The following is a 23450-nucleotide window of genomic DNA, read 5'->3' as shown; positions in this document are numbered from 1 at the left end:
TCAAAAGATGTGATTTTTATAATAAACTCTCTATATTAAGGTTCTCTCATGTCTACATGTTTCTCAATACATGGAATTGCTAAGGATTTAAAAAGCCACAGTGAAATCATCATCCTCAAAATTCTGTAAGCCTGGTGAAATGAAACTCTGGCTCTGGTTTCTTCAACTGCAAAATGGGCAATGATAGGGCCTGGGGAATCTCCACATTCATTAATGTTTGACGATCATGTTTTATTTTTGTAAAAACCTCAGACATGGTGTTGGTTTATATTTTAAGCAAAGCTTCTATTCACATAGGCTTTCTTGGAGGCCTACCCTGGAGGTAGAAAAAAGAAATCAAATTGCTATTGTTTCTAAGATCTAACTCGGATAGGAATTTCACTTAAAATGATCTGTGGCTTCCAAACTTCTCACTTTTACTCGTTGCAATTAGAGTGTATCTCATTAGCTGAAATCCTTAAACACCCTGAAAACTCATCTTGGCTACGGAATATAGTGAGGAAAGTGGAGAAAATAAATGAGAGTAAACTACAGTTGACCCTTGAACAACATGGGTTTGAACTGCATGGGTCCACTTATACACAATTTTTTGATACATACGGTACTGTAAATGTATTTTCTTGTCCTTAGGATTTTCTTAATAACATTTTCTTCTCTCTAGCTTCATTGTAAGAGTTCAGTATATTATATACGTAACAGACAAAATGTGTGTTAATTGACTGCTAATGTTATCCGTAAGGCTTCTAGTCAACAGTAAACTATCAGTGGTTAAGCTCTTGGGAAGTCAAAAGTTACAAACTTTCAACTATGTGTGGGGGTCAGCACCCCTAACCCCTGTGTTGTTCAAGGGTCAGGTATATAATTAAAACCAGGGAAGCAAACTCTTCCCCTCTCCCCAACTTACATAGAAACTCAAATGGACTCTGTGATGAAGCAGGTCCCATGAAAGGATTTTTATTGTTGTTGTAACAGCTATGTGTTAAAGAGCCCCTATCACCTGATTTTTCATAAGCAATCCAGAATTTTAAATCTAACTGTTGACATTATAGACTCTGTCAGATACGTATTTTACTGAATTACTTTTAGGTCAAAGCAATTATGATACATCTTACTGTAAAGTATAATGTTCAATACAATAGCCACGTGGGGTTATTTAAATTATTTAAAGCTTAATAAAATTAAAAATTCAGCTCTACACTTCAAGTGCTCAGTACACGGATCTTCTGACTCTTGTACTGGACAGCACAGATACAGAATATTTCCACCACTGCAGAAAGTCCTATGGGACAGAGCCACTCTAGATTACTATTCATTTTCAGAAAGAAAAACTTTGAGGATGAAATGAATATAAAGGCGATGTTTTTCCCTCAGGTGCATTCTAAACCCAAATAAAGCTTCTATCTTCTTCTAATGTCTCTGATTAACAATTCTTTTAAAAGCCTATTTTGGGAAAATCATATCCCCTTATTTTTAGCTAGAGAGGAAACAAATGGAATTTTTAATAAATTAACTGGAATGTATTTGTCCTTGAGACAGTCACACTGATTTTCACTTCCTTTATTCTGTTTGTGTAACACCAGAGTCACAATTATTCCATTCTAGGATCTCAAAGCAATATATTCTTCAAGTCAGTAAGAGTAAGTGAAACTATGCCAAAAGGAACACTTGAAATCATTTCTAGCATAACATTTCTGGAGAATTTTAAGGAAATTATTAACCTAGAAAAATTACTTATACCATTACATACATTTTAAGCCAGACTTGCATGGCAAATAAAGATTTAGTGATTACAATCATATGAACCAAAGGAGAGATCTAAGAGAAATGTATTCAGAAATAAAAATCTAAAATACAGTTGGCCACATTTCTGATTCTTTAAAAAAAAATCAGTAACTCTTAGTTCCTAGGTCAATGTCAGGAAAGTGGAGAAAATAAATGAGAGTAAACTACAGTTTATTAGGTCAGTGTCAGTCACCAAATGCAGTGTACAACCTATAGAAACAGCCCGGTTCTCTTGCTACAACCTAGCCAGCATACTGCCTGGAACACAGCAGACACCCGTTCAGACTGAGTAATTAATCAGAGAGTTTACTCATTCAACAGATTTTACTAATTATTTTCAAATCTTACAATCTTAACGCCATTGCCCCACCCTCCCCAAATTAACAGTTTGCCTCTTAAAATCTGATAAACCATAAAGAACCACAATGTATGCTATAATTAAAAATACATTAACTTAAGAATTTCAAGAGTATAAAAACTTAATCACATCATTGGCCAGGTGAGAGTGTCAACCTGGAAAAGCAATTAATTTACTTTTAGAAACAGAGATTGGAGAATCACCATTTAAGTATTATTTTATTAAGTTTATGCCTTTCTGTGTTATTTTTTTACATGGCTTTGAAACTCATTTCATACAGTAAGTTCAAGTCCATAGCAAAAGCAAAAACTTGCCAATCTGCCTTAATAGAAATGTTAGCCCATTTCTTTGGAAATCTATGGTAAAAATTTTAAGCCATTTTTAAAAGAATAGGAAACTGTGTTTGCTCCTGTAATGAAGTGAAAATTCGAGTCCTTTACTTGACAAAAATCTCCTATCCCAAAGATACACCAAGAGAGATTTATGTATAAAATGATTTGTAGTAACTATTTCACATGTGTGTTGCCTTTAAAACGATGTATTTGAAAGCAGAAGTCATTAATAAAAATTAAAAATAAAACCGGGGACTAGATAGGAAAGATTAAAAGTATCTAGTAAGAGTCATTTGATCATAGATACCTCAGTATTCCTAGGTAGCTCTAATAAATTGTGATGGATATGAGCAACATGTAGTTTATCTCTTAGAGACAAAAATACAGGTAGGGAGATGGGAGTTGTAAAGTATCAACAGATTCATCATTTGAATCAAAATAAAACAATCTGAACATCACTGCTTCTACTGTATCTCTCTCTGTGTAGCAGGATCATGTTCAGATTTAATAGATTTGAGTCCACTTCCAAAGACAGATGTGTTTTCCTTTTCACTGCGGTACACCCTGCCCTCACTGAGTGACCGGTAAGGACACTGGCACCTGATTAGACTGAGGTGCTGGAGACCCACTATTTATGGCTTGTGGGGGCACTGCAGCTGGTTCCATCTTGCTAATGTGTGTGATGAATCGAAGACGAAGTTTTAAAGCTGGTTTTAAGTTACAGATAATCTTCTCTACCTGCGAAACAAACACATTAAAAAATACTTTAAGCAGAGAACTTCAATTTCCCACCTTGAAAGAAGTGACTTATACATATCTGGAGATGACAAACTAGGGAGTAGAGTGGGCTGGATGAGGAGTTTCTTATGTGTTTCAGGTTTTAACAAAAGCAAATAAAATTCTCATACACGAGGAAAAAACTGCATTCTCCCTCACACACATTATATGTTATATATGTGTGTATATGTGTGTGTGCATATATCTATACATGCATACACTTACAAAAACATACCCACTTACCTAGCTAGCCAGTCATCTCACTGTCAAAAGCTAGTATAGTGTACATTACGCATTCTTCATCCTTTTAAAACGCCACCATCACAGAAGCGTGAAGCATGATTATACTTTGAAGTTCTTTGAATAACTTATATCTGTAACATTTATCAACACAGCTAATTTTTTGGTTTTGATTTATACTTGGAATTGAAACAAAATAACATTATATCTGCTTTTATTTAGGGGCCTCCAACTTTGGTTTTGCCTCAGGTCATGATCTCACGGTTTGTGGGATCAAGCCCCACCATTGGGCTCTGAGCTGACAGCATGGGGCCTACTTGGGATTCTCTCTCTCTCCGTGTCTCTGCCCCTCCTGTGCTCACACCCTCTCTCAAAATAAATAAATAAATAAATAAACTAAAAAAAAAATCTACTTTTACTTAGAAATAAAAACATTAGGCAGTTCCATGGCTTTCTTAGCTTCATTCAAATGCTCTTTGATCTTACCAGGAAAAATCAGCCCATTAATAATTTTTCCTTTCTGTATTCCCTGGTGTCCCAAATATACATATTTTTCAGGCCTAAATATAAAGGATATGCTAAATAAAACATTTCTGTATTGGTTCCCACTCAAATCTCCTTGACAATCTTGCTGAGGCATAAAGGAATCAACATCCTCCCTACCCCATGTCCCTAGGTCCAAGGAAACAATCCACTAGACTAGGATTCATGTGTTTATATATCAACTTACCTTCCTTTCCTACCAGAGAAAGAATAATATTAAGGTATGGAGAGGAGTTCACCCGCCTTCACCTACTTGCCCTACCTCCATCCTTCTAAAAGAGCCAAGATTCTGTTTCCTACAGATAAGGAAACTCAGTTATGATTCAAGGACGTCCTTGCCACTTTCCAGTGACTTTACTAGAAAGTAGCTCTTTATATGTTGACTCAGAACGTGCTTCCCTTTAACTTCACTGGAGTTTGTGTGCCCTTTGAAGTGACACAGAACAAATCTAATGCCTATTCCAAATGGCAATCCTCCAAATAGTGAGAACATGAACAATTCCCTGGGACTTTGACAATTCATGTTAAGTTCCTCCAGTTCCTTCAAATACCCTTTCCAAATTATTCTCATGATCCCCCTGGCTTCAGTTTTCTAGTCATGCTGCAATATGTCCAATGTCCCCAGAGTGTACCCTAATCACTGTGGGGGAAAAGCAGGACCTCCTTTACTCTTTACACCACACCTCCCTGGTCTTTTCAAAAAGTAGTCATACCATACTGTTTCTTTCTAATGAGATTACTATTAATCAACAACCTTGGTCTTTTTCAGATGCCCTGCTGCAAATATCAAGGAGGGAAAGTTTGAGAAATGATAACATGTATTCACTATTACTTTATACGTGCAGAATAATGTGTTCATATAGCCTAAAAAGGTCTAATAACATCAGCCTTCTCCTCTTAAAAGAAAAAAATTTAAAAATCTCAAACAAAAGTATATCATCACATAGTCAAGTTGTCTAAACTAAACATCATTAAAAGATAAAGTTAACTTACTTGTTCTTTTACGCTGTCACCAGTAAACATATACTTCATATGATACAGGAAGTCACAGATGGGGTCCATGTAATTTAAGTGGGCACTACACTGGTCTACATTCAGCAACATGTCATAAAATGCCACACCGATCTATTTAACAAATAATATAAAATTATTTAAATGGGCAAACATGTTCAGTAATTTAGAATGATGCACCTGGACTCCATTACAAGACAAACACAGAGGGATAACATGTTTGTTGAAGAATTGTTGCTGATCATACAAACCTCTATGTGCATGGGATATATATGGTCTGCATTAATAATGGAATCCAGAGTGCTACAAAACTCCCCCCCAATAGGGCTTAAACGTAGTTTCTCTTCGTAACTCAGGAATGTCGCTTAAAATTAAGAGGTAGACAATCTCCTTTGTAGAAACCACTTCTCAGTGTCTGAGATAACCACAGTCTCAGAGATACTTCAGATTGTACCTTCTTAGTTCCATTTGGTGGCTCATACTTTAAGGTTCTATTCCTATCTCATTTTCTTTTCTCTATACTCTTGTAAGACTGACTGACTTCATGCATTTCCATGATTTTAATCAATTCCTCTGCACTATAGTGCAGGCTCTCAAATGCACTTCTGCATCTTAACTTTCTTCTCAAGCTTGATAATGGTTATTTCCCCTATACTTCCAATTCAGTACATCCCGCACCAAATTCATTATAGGCATTCTAAGTTACAGGCACGCTAAATCCTCTAAAATTGCTTTTAGAGCCTATTAAACTAATTTCACTACTAATGGTTACGATATGCAGGTTGGAAAACACTGGGAAATAAACTTACAAAGATCTTTTAGGACTTAATCTTATCATAGAAAAGCCAGATTTTTTTTACCTCTATCATACATCGAGTTCTCTCTTGCTGAAATCTTTGTAAAAATGGTCCCACAAGATGATACACATAAAGCAACTGGAATTCAGTTTTCACTATAGGAAGAAGGACTTCAGTGAGAAACCTAAAATTCGAACATTAAAAATAAAAATTTCCTGTGACTTTAAATCATTTGAATTATTTGAACTTTGTTGATGCAGCCTACCCAAGCATTTGTAAAATTTGTAATATTTTTTAAAGTTTCTCTTTCTAATTAATCTTATATTTCTCACTGGCTATTATTTTCATTTGATTATCAAAATAAATTACTTCAGATTTAGGAGTCATTCTCAACAGTACAATTACTGAATGACAGAGGGGAATTACAGGTACCCCCGGATCTCCTGAGTGCTTTCTGAAAGTTTGTGTCATGCCACTTTGCTTTTACAAAAGACCTACATTATTATAGCAATGTTTTTTTTTTTGTAAAAGCAAAAATTCTCTTTGGTCTTCTTTTGGTTTGCAAAAATAGGTACTAATATAGGTCTTCCATAAAAGCGAAGTGGCGTAACATGAACTTTTAGAAAGAGTGGGATACGCTTCACTTTACGCCATTTTGGCTTATGAAAGGTTTCACAGCAATGTTCTACTTTTGAATAGTAGGAAAAACATGTATCTGAAATAAAAAGAGAATGGCCAATCTAATATAAATGCCATACTCAAGAAATGTGAATTTAAGTAATACCAATTGTATAGTCAAGAAAAAATAATCAGAAAACAGGCTAATATGAGTTATTCAGTTCAAAATACATATTCTGGAAAAAGCATGCATTTGACGAAGTCTCCTGAAACTGTGATGGAAAACTAGATATCAGATTATTTCTTGCATATACAAATTAATTTTTACAGACAATTCTGAAATTAAAGAGCTTCCTCATTATTTAGAAACTCTACGTAATTAAAATTCACTTTGCAAGTTGTTCTATTGAATGAGATGCATACCTCATGTGTAAATGAGTTAAAAAACACACAAAACAAAAAAAGTCCAATTTATTTAAGAAATCATAATACCTACTTGGGAATGAGAGAAAGTTGCCCAATGCTGGAATGGTGCCACACAGCATGTGCGAGAGCTAATGTATAGCTGCAGCTCATCTCGGAGTAGGACTGATGACAAGCAGTGAAATCAAAGAGGCGGAATGGATAGCCAACCCACTCTGACTCAGAGGTCAAGCTGGGACTGCTGATAACACTCACAATTCGATCATGAAGAACAATCCAATATGGCTCCTTTAAAATGAGGGGAAAGCCTGATGAAAATGATCACTTATCCAGTATTCCACCCCATTTCTAATATTCCACTCCAAAGCCTAACATAATGGCACATTCTCATTCTTTAAAATTTTTTACATATCTAGCTTGTGTTTTTGTGTAATGGAGATTTTGAAATCAAAAGTGAGTCGTTTCACAGTAAGTCAAATACAGTTAATAAGAACCTGGGGATAAGTGTCTGTGAGTTAGAGGGCTAGTATCTGATACTAGTGTATGGAAAATTGCCCTTACCAATACCTATTATACAGACAACACTGGTACACATATATAACTCACAGATAAATATAGATATTTTGGAGGTGTGCAAGGAAAAAATGATTCATAGAGGTGCATAATCAAACAAGTTTGGAGAGCACAGAGTTAGATAATGTCATTGACATCAAAAGGTATCACAATAGACAACTGAATAGTGCTAAGTAGACACATGTGAGGTCACAGAAGGGAGGTCCAGGAAGGGTTCACTGAAGCAGCAGAACCTAAGCTGGCAAAGAATGAACTGGCTTTAGAGAAGCTGACAGAAGGAAGATGGGCTCTGCATAATGTCTCATTCTATAACACATCAGAAGTACCTCAAACATATCTCAACAAGTGTTATTTGCATGAGTGAAAGGCTCTAGATATGTAACATGTTAAGTGGTCAAAAGCAGATCAGAACTAAGGTTGGATAGATAATGTAAGAACTTAAGTTGGTCAAAGGATACCGAGACCCATTGGTCAGGCAGATTTTTAGATCTGAAGAAGGCAAAGAAAATAGTCACTGTAGGTGTCTGAAGCAATAATGATATGAAAACTCGAAAAATAGGAACCACTTCCTTAACTGCATGACATCCTTATACAAGGGCATCTTACATGCATCTTTTTTTTTTCATGCATCTTATTCTTTTGGCTGACAGGGAACAACTGTATTCTGGTACAAATCAAAATGATTAACTCACTGGCAGTGCAGTGATGATGAGTCCAATTGCATTCATCCATGCTGTAATATTCTCTCTTGGCACTAAAGGCTGACTATAAGTGAAGAAAACAGAAGAAAAATATGAAAAATGTGAAATTACAAAAACACCTTTATACGGTTAATAATGGATCTTATTTTGACAACATATACAAATTGGGGCTAACAACTGATCTACTCCAATAAAACTACAATGGATTTTCATTGAGTAAAAATTTAAATATCCAAAAGCTTTTTTTTTTGGTTGTCTCCTTTAACAGCGGTTGCTGGGATGTTAAGACTATTGCCACTTATTTCTACTTCTCCAATCATAATCCCCCACTTCATGCTGATCTTCGAGAAAGGAATCTTGAAAGATTATCTCTAGTGAGATGATAACCTTATTCCTAACTTAAATGTCAAACAGCTACTAAAGAGTAGAGGTTGGGGGGGGGGCGCCTGAGTGGCTCAGTTGGTTAAGCATCTGACTTTGGCTCAGGTCAAGATCTCGCTGTCTGTGAGTTCGAGCCCTGTGTCAGGTTCTGTGCTGACAGCTTGGAGCCCGGAGCCTGCTTCAGATTCTGTGTCTCCCTCTCTCTGCCCCTCCCCCACTTGTGCTCTGTCTCTCTAGAAAATGAATAAATGTTAAAAAAAAAATTTTGTTTTTAATTAAAAAAAAAAAAATAGTAGATGTGGGAACAAACCCAGGTCTTCTGACCCTGTCCAGGGCTCCCTCCATTATATCTATATCACAAAGACAAAATCTGGGACCAAAAGATAGTTACCGTCCCAAGTGCATCAGCCTTGGGACAACAGATTTGTCTAACAGCTCCTAATAAAATATCATTCTCTTTACAAAAAACAATGAATCTTACTGCATGAAACAGGATACACACCTTTTCAGGACGACATTTAGAAGAGCATTTCCAACATCTTCGCCTGAAACGGCCAAGGCCATGAGCTCCACACAAGTAACATGCAGTGCATGGGCAGCTGGGTTGGGAAACTCATTGAATCTCCAGTCGCAGTTTGGGAACGGACCGGGAGATTTGCCAGCCATCGGTGCAGATGATTAAAGCAATAACTGTTTGTTTGTTTTGAAATTAATGGCTCATATTTGTAGAGTGCTTTACAGTTTTCCAATGTTTCACATGTAAACATCTCATTTGATTATCAATTTATGATTATGAGGCCTCAATAAGCAAACAGAAATTAAGAGGCAAATACCATGAACCAAATACACTAATACGTTTGACATAACTGAAATGTATAATCACAAGGTATAAATAGCTGGTCTTCTATAGGTGTGCTTTTAGAACTGTGACATGACAGCCACAGATGCAACCAAAGTAGCCCTAGGCTTCATCTACCTATTTCTTTCATCAGTTGTAAGGCAGGTAATAAGAACATTATAATGAGTAATTCTTTTACTTCAGGAAATAAATCTTTGTGTAAGAAAATAAATCATGCCCATTTACGTAAAATTGCTCTACCTAGTAAATAGTGACATGGTATACAAACATATTAAACATAGTGTGCTTATAACTTAAAACATGAAATCAAAAAAAGAAATCAAAATATAAGTAAATCAGCTTTTTCATTAAAAAGGAGGGAAAAACAAGTTTTATTATTATCTATTAATATATTTTAAAAGCATTCAAGGATTTGTTTAAAGCAACAAAATTCTAGGGGTGGGAGGGAGGGGAAAGTGGGTGATGGGCATTGAGGAGGGGACCTGTTGGGATGAGCACTGGGTGTTGTATGGAAACCAATTTGACAATACATTTCATATTAAAAAAAATAATAAAGTAAAGCAACAAAAGTCTATATTCTCCAGTAGCAAACAGATGCATTTACTACAATACATAGTATATTTTTTTGGAGATCAATTTTTTTTCTTTGAAACAAACCTTGTAAGGTCTGTTTTTAAGATTAAAATTTTAATGGAGTGAATTTCTGCCTATTTGGCAGCTAAGTTGATGTTGCTAATTTAAGATGTCAAAACCTTTACAAAAGTAAAAACAAAAATAATCTTAAAAGAATTGAAGCCTTGGCATGTATAAAAATATTACCTTGAGGGGTGCCTGGGTGGCTCAGTCATTAAGCATCTGACTCTTGGTTTTGGCTTGGGTCATGATCTCACAGTTTGTGAGTTTGAGCCCCATGTTGGGTTCTGTGCTGACAGCGGGGCGCCTGCTTGGGATTCTCTCTCAATCCCTCTCTCTCTGCCCCTCTCCAGCTCGTGCTGTCTCTGTCTCTCTCAAAATGAATAAATAAACTTAAAAAAATATATATTACCTTGAAAAGGTAGTATGTGTCCTCACAAATCAACATATAGTTATTTCTGAAAGGTCTGGAAAAATCACAATGAAAAGGATATTATCTACTAGTCTGCCAATCAATCTGCAATAGTAGGAGTCATCAGGGATCCAAGGATTTTCTTCTCGTGCATTCATGCCACACTTCAGGTACGTGTCACTTAGACACCAGCCTTGGGGTCGATTATCCTTGAGTGAGCCAATGATGGCATGGACAAGTTTTCGCTTGAGATGTGGGCGGTCTCTCAGGTGCATTTCATAATAGTGCAGAGTATTATACAAATAAGTCACTGGCCGATCTGCCAAGAAGAAAATAATCATCACGAAGTTTATCCAGTTGCCAACAACTGTGAAAAACTAACCCTCTGTGTTCAAGATTACCGAAAGATAGCTCAGAAGCCAATGAAACTATTTCACATGCTGGGAAGTTGCGTACGATGAATATTTTTATTTCAGGACAAGGCAGAAGGCTTTGAATAATATATACATGGTATGTAAATGAATAACTGCTGTGGCGCTGTTGATACTAGCAAAAAGATCCGAAGAGCCTCAATGGTCAAAAACAGGGTAAATCATGGCATGTATGGATTAATGGGCTTTTTACGCACTGATAAAAATAATCCATCCTAACACACTATACAGGTATTAAAACAAGGTGCAGAACAATGTGTGTATTATATATTATTTGTGGGGGAAAAAAAAAACAACCCTAACTACACAATAGCTAAGGAAGGAAGCACAAGGAACTGGTAACAGTCATTGCCCACAGAGAAAGAAACTGGCTAGCTGGAGATCAGGGATGGGACTAACTATTCTTCCCTGCATACCCTTCTCTACCATGTGCATGTTACCTAATCCAAAAAAACAAAAACAAAAACAAAATGTTTTTACAGAAATGCTCACTTGAACTTCATACTTACTCTGGAATGCTAACATGCAATTCAGACTTCTGGTTAGGAGGAAAACATCTTAGATAAAGGACTAAGAAGAACTGCCCCCCACCCCGCCACCCCAGAGAAATATACTTTGTCCCCACAGTGGCTGCTCTAGGACTTTCATGCTCCTGTCACTGACTCCACCATTCTCTAGTCACATGGTTTCCAACTTTGTAGTTCTCTTCTTTTCTTTCTATATTCTCCCTACAAGCAGCAATCAAGGCCTGTTCCTTCTTCCTGGACTATCTGTCCCTTCTTTCGCATTCCCAATGCCATCACAGTTGTTTAGATACTAATCCTACACCTGAAATTTTTTGACATTAAGTTTTTGAAATGGCTTCCTCCTTCCAAAACATGCTACTGACTACAACTAGATTTAACTTTCTAAAATAATGCTCTCTATGCCATGACCTTACTCAATAACATCTAGTTGACTCTTGATTATCTGCATGTTATAAAATCAAAACTTCTGAGCCTGGCACTTAAAGGTGATCTACATTGTCAGGTACAATGTTTAAATTCTCAAGTTAGCCAATGAGGACACTGTTGTTAAAATGCTGTGATTTTTCCAAAAGATTCCTTCTGCCTAGAATGTTCTCTTCTTCCTGTTTAGATAAATCACATACATCACAGCTCAAATCCTATCATCCAGGAAGCCTGCCAAGACCCTTTAGTTCACAGTAACATCAGTCTGCTCTGAACTCATAACGCTTCTCTTTCTCTACACATTTGGCAACTAATCACACACTATGTAAAAGGGGGCCTCTCCTGCATATCACTTTTATTTCTGCTATTTAGTACATCTGCTATGACCTACCTATTCATATTTTTACGTCACCTACTTTATACTTCATGGCATCACTATATAGCACTTACTCCCAAAACATTTTTATTGAAAAACAATTAAAATTTGAAAAAGCTCACCATGAAATTTATATAAGCCACCAAGGTGATCTAGTAGAGTCTCCAGTGACTTGGAAACTGGAAGCAGCTCTAAAAACCTGTGGATTACTATATCAAATACTGGGAGAAATCGAAGACACACATTTCCAAAATAGATGGGGAGGTAGGGAGACTGAATCTGCACAGGAGGGTCAACCTGCTCCGCGAGGCCCTCAAAATACAGTTTCTCGGGGTACTTCTGTGGAAGTGAGAAAATGGGAAATGTTTAGGACATTTTTTAAATTCTCTTAAAAAATAGAGCTAAAATGAACTTGTCATTTTTATTTATTTTTTTATTTTATTTTATTAAATTTTTTTCAACGTTTATTTATTTTTGGGACAGAGAGAGACAGAGCATGAACGGGGGAGGGGCAGAGAGAGAGGGAGACACAGAATCGGAAACAGGGTCCAGGCTCTGAGCCATCAGCCCAGAGCCTGACGTGGGGCTCGAACTCACGGACCGCGAGATCATGACCTGGCTGAAGTCGGACGCTTAACCGACTGCGCCACCCAGGCGCCCCTGAACTTGTCATTTTTAAAAGAATATGAAAACATATTTGTTTTGCAGTGCAATGAAATCTAGAGTCCTTCACTTGACAAAAATCTCTATTATCCCAAAGGTGTATCGAAAAAGATTTATGTATAGAAAATTTGTGATAACCCTTTCATTTTGTATGTAAGTACTCACATCTACTAAAATTGCAGTTTCAATATATTCTTAACGGTAGAGATATTCTAGAATCTCGAGGAAGTTTAGAGAGCTAATTTACTTCTGTACAGATTAGAGAGAAAACAGTGGAACCACAGAGAAAACAGCCAAATCAATTAGCCAAATACCTAAGTCTGGCTTAAGAAGGAGTCACAGAAGCACTGATTTGAATGAGTACCTTGTGATAATTCATGTGCTTGGTGTGCCAGTCGTTCTGTAGCCAGTGCTCTGGAGAATTTTCCTTCACGAAGTCACTCACTCGATTTCTAAAATCATTTGGTTTGAGTAACAGCAACTGAATTATGAAATAACAAACCTGGGCTTCATTTCCTTCATGACTACGCATGGCCTTTGGAGAAAAACAGAAAAATGATATTAAAATGTCTGACCTGTGCAAAAGCATGGCCCCTCCACTAGAGAGTCTAAATTGGAATACAGTAATACCTATCATTACAGTTTCAATATATGTGGAGTCTACCCCTAGCCAACTGTTCAGAATTCCCTAAGCATATTTAACTTTCTTACTCATTTTTGGTTCTCACCATTCCTTCTGTCTAAAGTATCACTTTTTTTTCTTTTGTTGAAATTTAACCCATTTTTCAAGATATATCACCTGGGTAGGTGTGCTCTCATTACTGCCTGGCGATATTTTCCTCACTCACACCTCTATCTGATTCTTCTATCTTATTGATTTATAGACTTAGCTTACTTCCCCTACTATATCATAACCATATTTATGTTCTGCAGCTAAGAGGTTAATGTTAACCAACTAAGCCACCCCAATATCAACACTACAGTATTTTTTTTAATGTTTATTTATTTTTGAGAGAGGGAGGGAGGGAGGGAGAGGGAGAGAGAGAGAGAGAGAGAGAGAGAGAGAGAGAGAGATTGAGGGACAGGCAGAGAGAGATGGAGACACAGAATCCGAAGCAGGCTCTAAGCTCTGAGCTGTCAGCACAGAGCCCGATGTGGGGCTTAAACTCATGAAGCATGAGATCATGACCTGAGCCGAAGTCGGACACTTAACCAACTGAGCCACCCAGGTGACCCAACACTACAGTGTTAAAAAAAAATAAGTATTTTCCGGCCTTGTTCAGTGTCTTCTCTTAAAATCTTGCCGAAATAGGGGTGCCTGCGTGGCTTAGTCAATTAAACATCCAACTTCAGCTCAGCTCATGATCTCACGGTTCGTGAGTTTGAGTCCCGCATAGGGCTCTGTGCTGACAGCTCAGAGCCTGGAGCCTGCTTCGGATTCTGTGTCTCCCTCTCCCTCTGCCCCTTCCCTGCTCATGCCCTGTCTCTCTCTCTCAAAAATAAATAAATAAATGTTAAAAAAAAGTTTTAAAAGTTGTTTGCTGAAATAGACATCAAAGTTGAGAAAAAAATAATTTGAGGAATATTGGGTGGCTATGAGAAACATTCAGTTCTGACTGTGGCCACCAAAGTGTACAGAAATGATTATTAACACTCTGCAAAGAAATATGATGGCTTTTTACCACTCCTGCCTCTAGTGGGAGCCTTTGGGAATCAACTCAGGGTTTCACTAACTGTTTATACTTTCACAGCATCACAAGATCAGGACCCTGTCTGTCTTACTTACTTCTATACTTTCTGTGCATCAAACATAGCAGATATTCGATACATGCTTACTAAATGAATGAATGAATAAATGCACTGGGAAATCTCTAGTTCCTTAGGGAATTGATAGTAATACTTGATTATAGTATAATTTCATTAAATCCTTAGAAGCAATATAGTTAGATCAGCACAAGGTCTATCAGTCACACACACTGATCCAAAACAGAATGAGGCGGCTTAGAAACTTATTCCTAAATTAGCATATTCTTACCAGGCAGAGAATTAATCTGTCCAATGTAACAATGTTGTACTTCCATACCATGTCATTAAGAATTTCAATGCATTTGTTGAGTTGCTGACCCCCAGCTGATGTAGAGAACTCATATACTAGGAAATCTGCAAATGTTCTCACATGGGCAACCAAGGCCCTGGCTCCAATTCTTTCTAATACTCTGGAAATCAGAGAGTAAAAAATAAGTTATATTGCTGTATGGTAATAATGGATTATCAAATGGAATGCAGATCTAGGTTTTTGGCTTACCTATAGCCAATCTGATTTATATGATCTGTTTCCAAGAGCATTTTCCAGAGAAGACAAAGGAAGAGAGGAGGAGAGCCTTGCATAGAAAAGTGGGTAATGATGTCATTTTCATTGGTCATTGACTTCCACTTCCTATACTCCTCTTCCACATTTTTTTTCAGATTAAAACGGCTTTCCTGAGGCACGTTATTTTGTTTGAAGAATGCCTAAAAGGAAGATGAGAAGTTTACTTCAAGGGTTATACTAGAAAGAACACTGGCTACAGAGTTAAGAAGCCAGTTCTAGGCTTGATTATGACACTAATAAACTCTAGGCAACCTCAAGCAACTTAGTAATCAAGCCTTGAATTTCTATAATGGGAAAATACACAGGCTTAATTTGGTATCTCTAAGATTCCCTTTCTAGATTTCCTAAACAGAAATTCCAAGCAAGCCTGAAATCAAAGCTTCTTCAATCATCTGTTGATACTTCTGTTCATCATTAAAAAGAAAAAAAAAAAAAAAAAGAAATTTATGTATCCTTTGGTTACATATTTTAGCATCTCTGTAAGGAAAATCTATTACACAGCCAAATGGGTCTCAGACCATCAGTATTGGCACCACCTGGGACCTGTAAGAAATGCAGTCTTGGACCCCATTCCAGACCTACTGAATTGGAAGTTCTGCACCTAGGGCCCAGCAGTCTGTATCCGAACAAGCCCTCTAGGTGATCCTGGTAAATTTGAGAACTACTGCTTTAGCCCTATTAGAAGTTATAGAAAGCAGATGTTCATTATGCCTAAACTTTTCTTTGCAAAGTAGAGGACAGATGAAGTTTTCTTTTCTCCATATTATAAAAGCCAAGCTTATAGTTTTTCTCTCTGTGTGATTAAGAAAAAATTCAGTCAAGTGCACCAATGTGTATTCTGTGCAGCTCCATTAACTTGTATTTCTCCCCATTTCAGTTCTAAGAGAAAGAATTTTTTAGGTAACGTGTTAATTCTCACAAGATTCTAAAACTGTTAATAATATGAGATCATAATTATATTTTTAGGAATATATACAGTCCTAGAGTACGACAAGGAACAAGTCAAGACACTTGGAATAGCAAAGATTTTTTGAAAAAGAAATAAAAGCTAATTTCCTTTGGATATCACTAAAACAAAGTCTCTAGTAATAACACTAAATGGGAAAGAATGACTTTATATATATTAAATGGAAGAATGATTTTTACATATTCAACATGTAATTCAAGACCAGATTACCTGTAGTGGGCCTGGAAAACAGCTAAGAGTGTGTGATGCCCAATTATGAGGAGTAAAACTCATGATGGTCTGAAGTATATCTTTACACCAAGTTCCCTGAATTGAATCAGAGCCTGTAAAAAAATCTAAACATAAACAAAAAATGTAATCCAGATATAAATGATCATACCCACAATTCTTAAATATCACAGAGAAAGCAACAAACAATTATGCACACCCAAGGAATTTCACTGCAATACACTCACTGCTTAACTAGTTATATTCAGCTTAGGACCTAAGTTTTTTTAGTTTATGTGAGTGATTTGAATGATCGTGTTAGTAAGAACACAATTAGTGGAAAGAAGACAAAAGACATTGCAATCTAATTTTTTTTAAGGTTACAGAGCACTAATGATACAACAGTGATACAGGCCCACCACGAATGCTCATGTAGTTGACTCTGACAATAAGGAGTCAGCACTTCACTGAGCCAAGGAAATATAATTACAAAAGCAGCTATCTTTTCTAGTGGTTGAAACAGCTATAGACTATAACTCTCTAAATCAAGAAGGTTAGTTTATATAAAATAAGATAGTTCACACAGATGTTATTTCAGGCTGCTAAATCCAGTAACTATTTCTTTAAAACAGCAGTTTTCCAAGTGTGGTCTGTGGAGTCTGTGGGTCCCCAATATCCTTTCACGGATTTGACGAGGTAAAAACTACTAAAATAATTATAATAAGACAGCATGGACCTTTTTACTGTGTTAACATGTGCACCAATAGTGCAAAGGTAATGATAGGGAAAACTGCTGGCCCGTAGAACAAATCAAACTGTGGCACCAAACTATACTAACAGCCATTGTAATCTTCACTATGCTCTTGGCTGGGGGTCGCGGGTGGGGAGAAGGAGCCAGTTTTACTTAAGAATATCCTTGAAGTAGTGAAAAAGACTGTATCTCAGCCCTTAAGTACATCTCATTTTAATATTCTGTGTGATAAAAACGGAGGTATGAATAGTGTTCTAGCTACTATTATACATCAAAGTATGATGGGTATCTTAAGGAAAAGTACTTGTGCAATTGTTTGAATACTGAGTGAAATTAGCTCTTTTTTTAAAAATGGAATTCCATTTTTACTTAAAAGAACATCTGACAGAAAACTACAGTTATTCAGACTTGGGCACTAAGCACACATTTTCTTGAAAATTAACAAAGGGAGCCTGTTACTTCAAGGAAAACAAATGACCACATCTTTTGCCAGTGATAAAATTTGACACTTCAAGTGAAAAATCAAAATTTTGGAAAACTTGTATCTACTACTATAAACCTAACAGTTTTATAAAACTTAAAGATTTTCCTAAAGAAATTTGTAGTGATATAAACAAATGTAATTTTATGATACTGTATAATGAAGTGTGCGAACATTTATAAGATCTATATAATTCACTGAACCAATGTCTTCCAAAACACTAATTCATGAAGTTACAAAATATGGATTAAAAAAATCCATTAAATGTGCAAAACAGACCAATGGGTTATAATGTAATACAGTAAAAAAAGTTCACTGATAGAATTTTGGATTGCATTCTACATTGCACCAAACATTTAAGAAACCATCTCTTGTCCAATTTTGTGTGACATCAAAGAGTATTCACAATTATCGGAAAGGCTATTAAAATACTTCTCTCCATTCCAACCTGTTACCTGGGTGAGGCCATATTTTCTTCATTTCTAAAATAACATATTGAGATAGATGAAATGCAGAAGTAAGTATGAGAATCTAGCAAAGCTTTCTTTACATCAGATATTAAAGAGAGATGTAAAAAATGTGAAAAAATGGCACCTCTTCTCACTAAAGTTTTGTTTTGGAGAATATATAGTTTATTTTTCATAAAAAATGAGAATGTTAATATATGTTTATTATTTTTAAGGGAATCAAATACTAAAAAAGCATCTATCTTAATATCTATAAGGTAAATATTGATAAAATAATAAATGTTGATAAAATCCATATAAATGGAAAATCTTTGGGAATTTGTATGTTTTTAAGAATGTTAAGTGGTCCTGGGGTGCCTGGATGGCTCAATCGGTTAAACATTCCACATTGGCTTTGGTCATGATCTCATAGTCCATGAGTTCAAGCTCTGCCTCAGGCTCTGTGCTGACAGCTCAGAGTCTGGAGCCTGCTTCAGATTGTGTGTCTCCCTCTCTCTCTGCCCCTCCTCCCCCTTCCCCACTCACGCTCTGTCTCCCTCTCTCTCTGAAAAAGTAAACATTAAAAAAAATTTACAAATGTTAAGTGGTCCTGAGACCAAAAAGGTCAAGAACCACTACTTAAAAATGATGTAAAATGGCTGGAAACTGAAGCTCAACCTAGTTAAAAAATGATACTACACAGAAGAACCTACATTAATGATTGAAATGGTGAAGGTATTAAAACAACTTTTTTTTTAAACATATGAAAAGGGTCTTTTCGCGATGAGTCTTTAATAATCACTAAGGACACAGCATGCTCTAATTCATTTGTTTTCCTTATTGATGGTCGCACATTCACTGTACCTGTTACATGAGTTGCTCTAGCTAAGGTCAATATCAAGGCTCGGTTCAGCTCCTCAGATTCCGCGGACAGCACCGTTTTGGGATCACTCAGGAAGCGTGTGAACTGTGGCTGTACCTCCGAACTACCTAATGCTGTTATAAGCCTAAGTGCAGTACTCTCAACACTAAAAGGTGAGAGAACAAAAAGAAATGTGAAAAAGTGAAGTGGCATATAAAATTTCAGAATTATAGAATTGAATCTAGTTCTAGGTTAATTACAATTGAAAAATATGGAAACTCTGAATTCCTCTTCTTTGATTAAAAAAAAAAAAAAAACCTTCCTCCTTTGAGTAAGAATGAACTTTGTCTTAAAAACCTGATACCAAATGTTATAGCAAACACCATCTGACATTTTTTACATATTTGAAAAAGATAGCCTGCAGCTTATAGGACTAAACAATTTCACCCGGATATATAGGATTCAAAAATTACATTTTTTAGGGGTGTGTGGGTGGCTCAGTCGCTTAAGCATCCAACTCTTGATTTCCGCTCAGGTCACGATCTCACAGTTTGTGGGTTCAAGCTCCATGTTGGGCTCTGTACTGTATGGAGCCCATTTGGGATTCTCTCTCCCTCTCTCTGTGCCCCTCCCCTGCTTGTACTCTCTCTGTCTCTCAAAATAAATAAACGTTAAAGTAGCCTCTTATTTAAAAAAATATTTAAAAAAATTTTATTTTATTTTATTAATGTTTATTCATTCAGAGAACGCGCACGCACAAAGGCATGGGAGGGACAGAGAGAGAGGGGGACAAAGGATCTAAAGCAGGGTGGGTGCTGACAGCAGAGTGGCCAATGCAGGGCTGGAACTCACAAACTGAACGATGATCATGACCTGAGCTGAAGTTGGACGCTCAACCAACCATTCTAAAGGGCTAAATTAGAACCCAGGTGCCCCTTAAAAAAAATTTGTATTTTTAAATCTCAAATATATTTTCACTTAAAACAAAATCAAAGTGACATGATAATTTAACCATAATCTAAAGTATATTTAAATCCAATATTCTAAATATTTTTAATGTTTAATTTTTGAGAGAGAGAGAGAGAGAGGGAGGGAGGGAGGGAGGGAGGGAGGGAAGGGTAGAGAGGGAGACAAAGAACTCAAGCAGGCTCCAGGCTCTGCGCCATCAGCACAGAGTCCAGTGCGGGGCTCCAACCCACGAACTGTGAGATCATGACATGAGCCCAAGTCTGGCGCTTAACCGACTGAGCCACCCAAGCGCCCTTAAATCCAACATTCTAAAGGGCTAAATTCGCAGTCGGTTAAGCGTCCGACTTCAGCCAGGTCACGATCTCGCGGTCCGTGAGTTCGAGCCCCGCGTCAGGCTCTGGGCTGATGGCTCAGAGCCTGGAGCCTGTTTCCGATTCTGTGTCTCTCTCTCTCTCTGCCCCTCCCCCGTTCATGCTCTGTCTCTCTCTGTCCCAAAAATAAATAAACGTTGAAAAAAAAAAAAATTTTAAAGGGCTAAATTAGAACATATCATCAAAGGCCTTGAAAGTACTTTTTCTCAGTCCAAAGATCACTAGGCAAGGACTCAACTATCTTAATAACTTTCTATTTAAAAGCCGTACTCTACTTCTATATTGGAAATAAGATGCTCTAGAAGAAGAGTTTTATGACAAATGAATACAAATACTATTAAGGATTAAGTTCCCATCTCCAACAAAGTTTCTAATAAATCTTAAGGGAAGACAGCATCAAAGAACTCACCAGAGATGGAGCTGGTTCTGGTTTGTTTGTGCAACTGCAGCTAAAGTATGAAGATGGCTCAGGAGCTGCACTCGGTAATGAGGCTGAATGTGGTGCATCCGGTAGCTGAACATCTCGAGAAGTGTGTGCAAGATCCCCCAGGCATGTGACTTGAAAACAGTTGGCAAAAGTTGACCTTGAGGAATAAGACAATTTAAGGCACCAATTATAAAAGTTATGAATTAAAAACATTTCAAGAGTCACATGGAGTAAAATCTACGTAAAGATTTGATCATGAACGAACACACACACACACACACACACACACATACACACACACCACACACACACACTTTCCAAATTTTCTCCATAATTTCTCCTTTAATGGTAACGAAAAAAGTCCAGATCCTAATTATAATACCAAGTTTGCCCTTTTTTTCCCGTTGGAATTTGACAAATGAGACTCAAGTTCATCTAGAAAAATAAGAGACAATACATGAAAAAAAAAATTACCCTTCCTCACTTCTCAGTTCTTTCAAATTACTTTTATAAAGTTAATGTCTCCAGTCTTTTGAAGCATGAGGATCACTTTTTAATATACAGATTGCATTACACCCACCCCTATTCCCTCCTCTCTCCCCAAAAAGTTTTATTGAACCCTTGATTATCTGGGAAGAAGAGTAATTATGGTTAAAACTAAAATTACACCATATTAGTGAAAAGTTACAATTACCATGAATCAGAAAAAAACTTCTATATTACAAAGTATATATTATTTAGAACTATGTAACAACTAATAAACATTATAAGCTGTCTTCTAAAATGCAGGAAAACTCCTTTCCTATTGCCAGACTTAGCCCCAGGGGCAAACTAGCAAAAGAAGCATATGAGACCACAGATTCTTGCATGAGTACAGGGACCATGTCTGTTTAGCTCATTGTATCCCAAGCACTTAACATAATACCCCTTTCTTATCGTAACTTTACTTAAAAATGCAGCTTACTCTCCTGATTCTCACACTTCCTACCCCCCTTGTTTGCTTTATTTTTCTCCATAAGACATATCATCTGACATATTCTATACTTCATTTATTTACTTGTCTCCCTCATTAGCAGGTAATCTCTATGATGGCAGTGACATCTTTACGCTGTTGTATCCCCAGCACCTAAAAGAATACCTGTTGAATGAATGAATGGGTTAATGGGTACAAACACCAGAAAGTCCTGTCTTACTGATAAATCCTTTGATGCCCAAAGACTCTATTTCCATATAGACCAATAAACGACTGTACGTTTCCACTAGGGCTGGAGCCAAGGCCACACTGGATTTTGCATGAGCAAGTTTTATCACTCTGGTAGCAATGCTATGGATAAGGCTGAGGAGAAACAAAAGAAAAGAAAAATCCATATTTTTGACATAAACATAGGATTAGTGTATTTATAGGAAACTTGGTATAAATCTAAGTTCAAAAATGAATGAGCTCCATTTTAATCATTTCAGCCATGCAGGACACCTGGTAGTGATGCACTGTATAACCCGAGACAAATTCTGGTTTCCATGGTGTTTTCAACGTGCATCAGGATCCCTCTGCTCATGCAAAAAGCAAAATTTGGGTACAACTCATAATACACTTGAATTGGAAAAAAAAAATAAATAAAAAGACCAGGGGCAGCTGGGTGGCTCAGTTGGTTAAGCGTCCAACTCGATTTTGGCTCAGGTCATGCTCTCACGGTTCATAAGATCAAGCACTGCATCAGGTTCTGCACTGACGGCTTACAGCCCACTTGGGATTTTCTCTCTCCCTCTCTCTCTGCCCCTCCCCTGTGCACTCTCAAAATACATTTTTTTTTTTAAAAAAGACTGAAACAAAAACTAAAACACAAAAAGAAACCCAAACCTCAAAAATAAGTTTAATAAAAGAACATGCATGAATGGCTTTAGTCTGTTTTTCTCTTTCAAATATGTAACTAAAACTGTTTGAGAAAGTAAACAACTTTTATTATGGAATTACTTAAAAAAAAAAATCACTGCTAAGATCCAAATGTTGGGTTCTAACAGGGCTTCCCTCAACTCTGTCACCCAAGCAGGTAAAGCACATGTATAATTTTACGACAATGTTTACCATGAGAAAAAGAGCATGGCTTTTCTAGAACTGATGTCCCACAGATACATTCTCTTTCACCCACAGTGTCTGATGTCTGAGCCAGTACTTAAGAGCTGAAAGACTAGAAATAAAAATCTGGATTTCTACCCCTTCTCAAAAAAAATTTAGAAGATTTAGTTACATTAGCTTACGTTCTTACATTATAGAAATTAGCTAAACTGGCAGCACCATGAGGAAAGCTTCAGTCAGCCTCAATTCCTTCTATATACACACACTTCCATGTGCACTAATATCTGGCTCTCTTCCACTCAGCAGAATGTGTCACTCATTTACATTATCAGCTTGGCTCTTAAGGGGTACTTAAGGTTCAAGAATCACACCCAACAGAGCATTTTCTGTCTTTTGGAAACCATAATGTCAATTCTAAGAGCATCCTATTTGTAATCAATACAGCAAAGGCATTATAATTTTCACATTCCTGGACTCAGCTATTTCCAGCAAATTACTTGATAAAAATGTACTATGGGTAGATGTAAAGACATAAAAATAATCTTCTAGCCATCATTATAATAGTAAGACACCGTGAATAACTCATGCCCAACAATGCAGAACTGGCTAAATAATTACATATGGCCACACCAAAGACTTCTTTGTAGCAATTAAAACAGATGTT

The 23450-nt window shown here is 36.8% G+C and overlaps 1 protein-coding gene across 1 annotated transcript in view; it reads right to left on the bottom strand.

The window, feature by feature from the left end:
- Positions 1-1542: 1542 nt before the first annotated feature.
- MED23 (mediator complex subunit 23) overlaps positions 1543-23450 on the bottom strand; it is a 44318-nt gene continuing 22410 nt past the window's right edge. Inside the window, exons 15-29 of the mRNA XM_047101926.1 lie at positions 21906-22048; positions 20695-20869; positions 18948-19111; positions 16409-16533; positions 15166-15371; positions 14896-15076; positions 13225-13395; positions 12320-12536; positions 10523-10759; positions 9039-9204; positions 8147-8219; positions 6955-7169; positions 5904-6024; positions 5026-5157; positions 1543-3210 (exon numbers count right to left, since the gene is read on the bottom strand). Of these exons, the coding sequence (XP_046957882.1) occupies positions 3043-3210; positions 5026-5157; positions 5904-6024; positions 6955-7169; positions 8147-8219; positions 9039-9204; positions 10523-10759; positions 12320-12536; positions 13225-13395; positions 14896-15076; positions 15166-15371; positions 16409-16533; positions 18948-19111; positions 20695-20869; positions 21906-22048 (2494 nt within the window). The 3' untranslated portion in view covers positions 1543-3042. The remainder of the gene's footprint in view (positions 3211-5025; positions 5158-5903; positions 6025-6954; positions 7170-8146; positions 8220-9038; positions 9205-10522; positions 10760-12319; positions 12537-13224; positions 13396-14895; positions 15077-15165; positions 15372-16408; positions 16534-18947; positions 19112-20694; positions 20870-21905; positions 22049-23450) is intronic.

Source organism: Lynx rufus, unplaced genomic scaffold (assembly GCF_022079265.1).
Source record: "Lynx rufus isolate CCGP_SWC_20201006 ecotype Redwood Valley unplaced genomic scaffold, mLynRuf1.p SCAF_6, whole genome shotgun sequence".
NCBI lineage: Eukaryota > Metazoa > Chordata > Mammalia > Carnivora > Felidae > Lynx > Lynx rufus.
The sequence above is the reverse complement of the archived record's forward strand: the minus strand, read 5'-3'. Positions and strand labels throughout refer to the sequence as shown.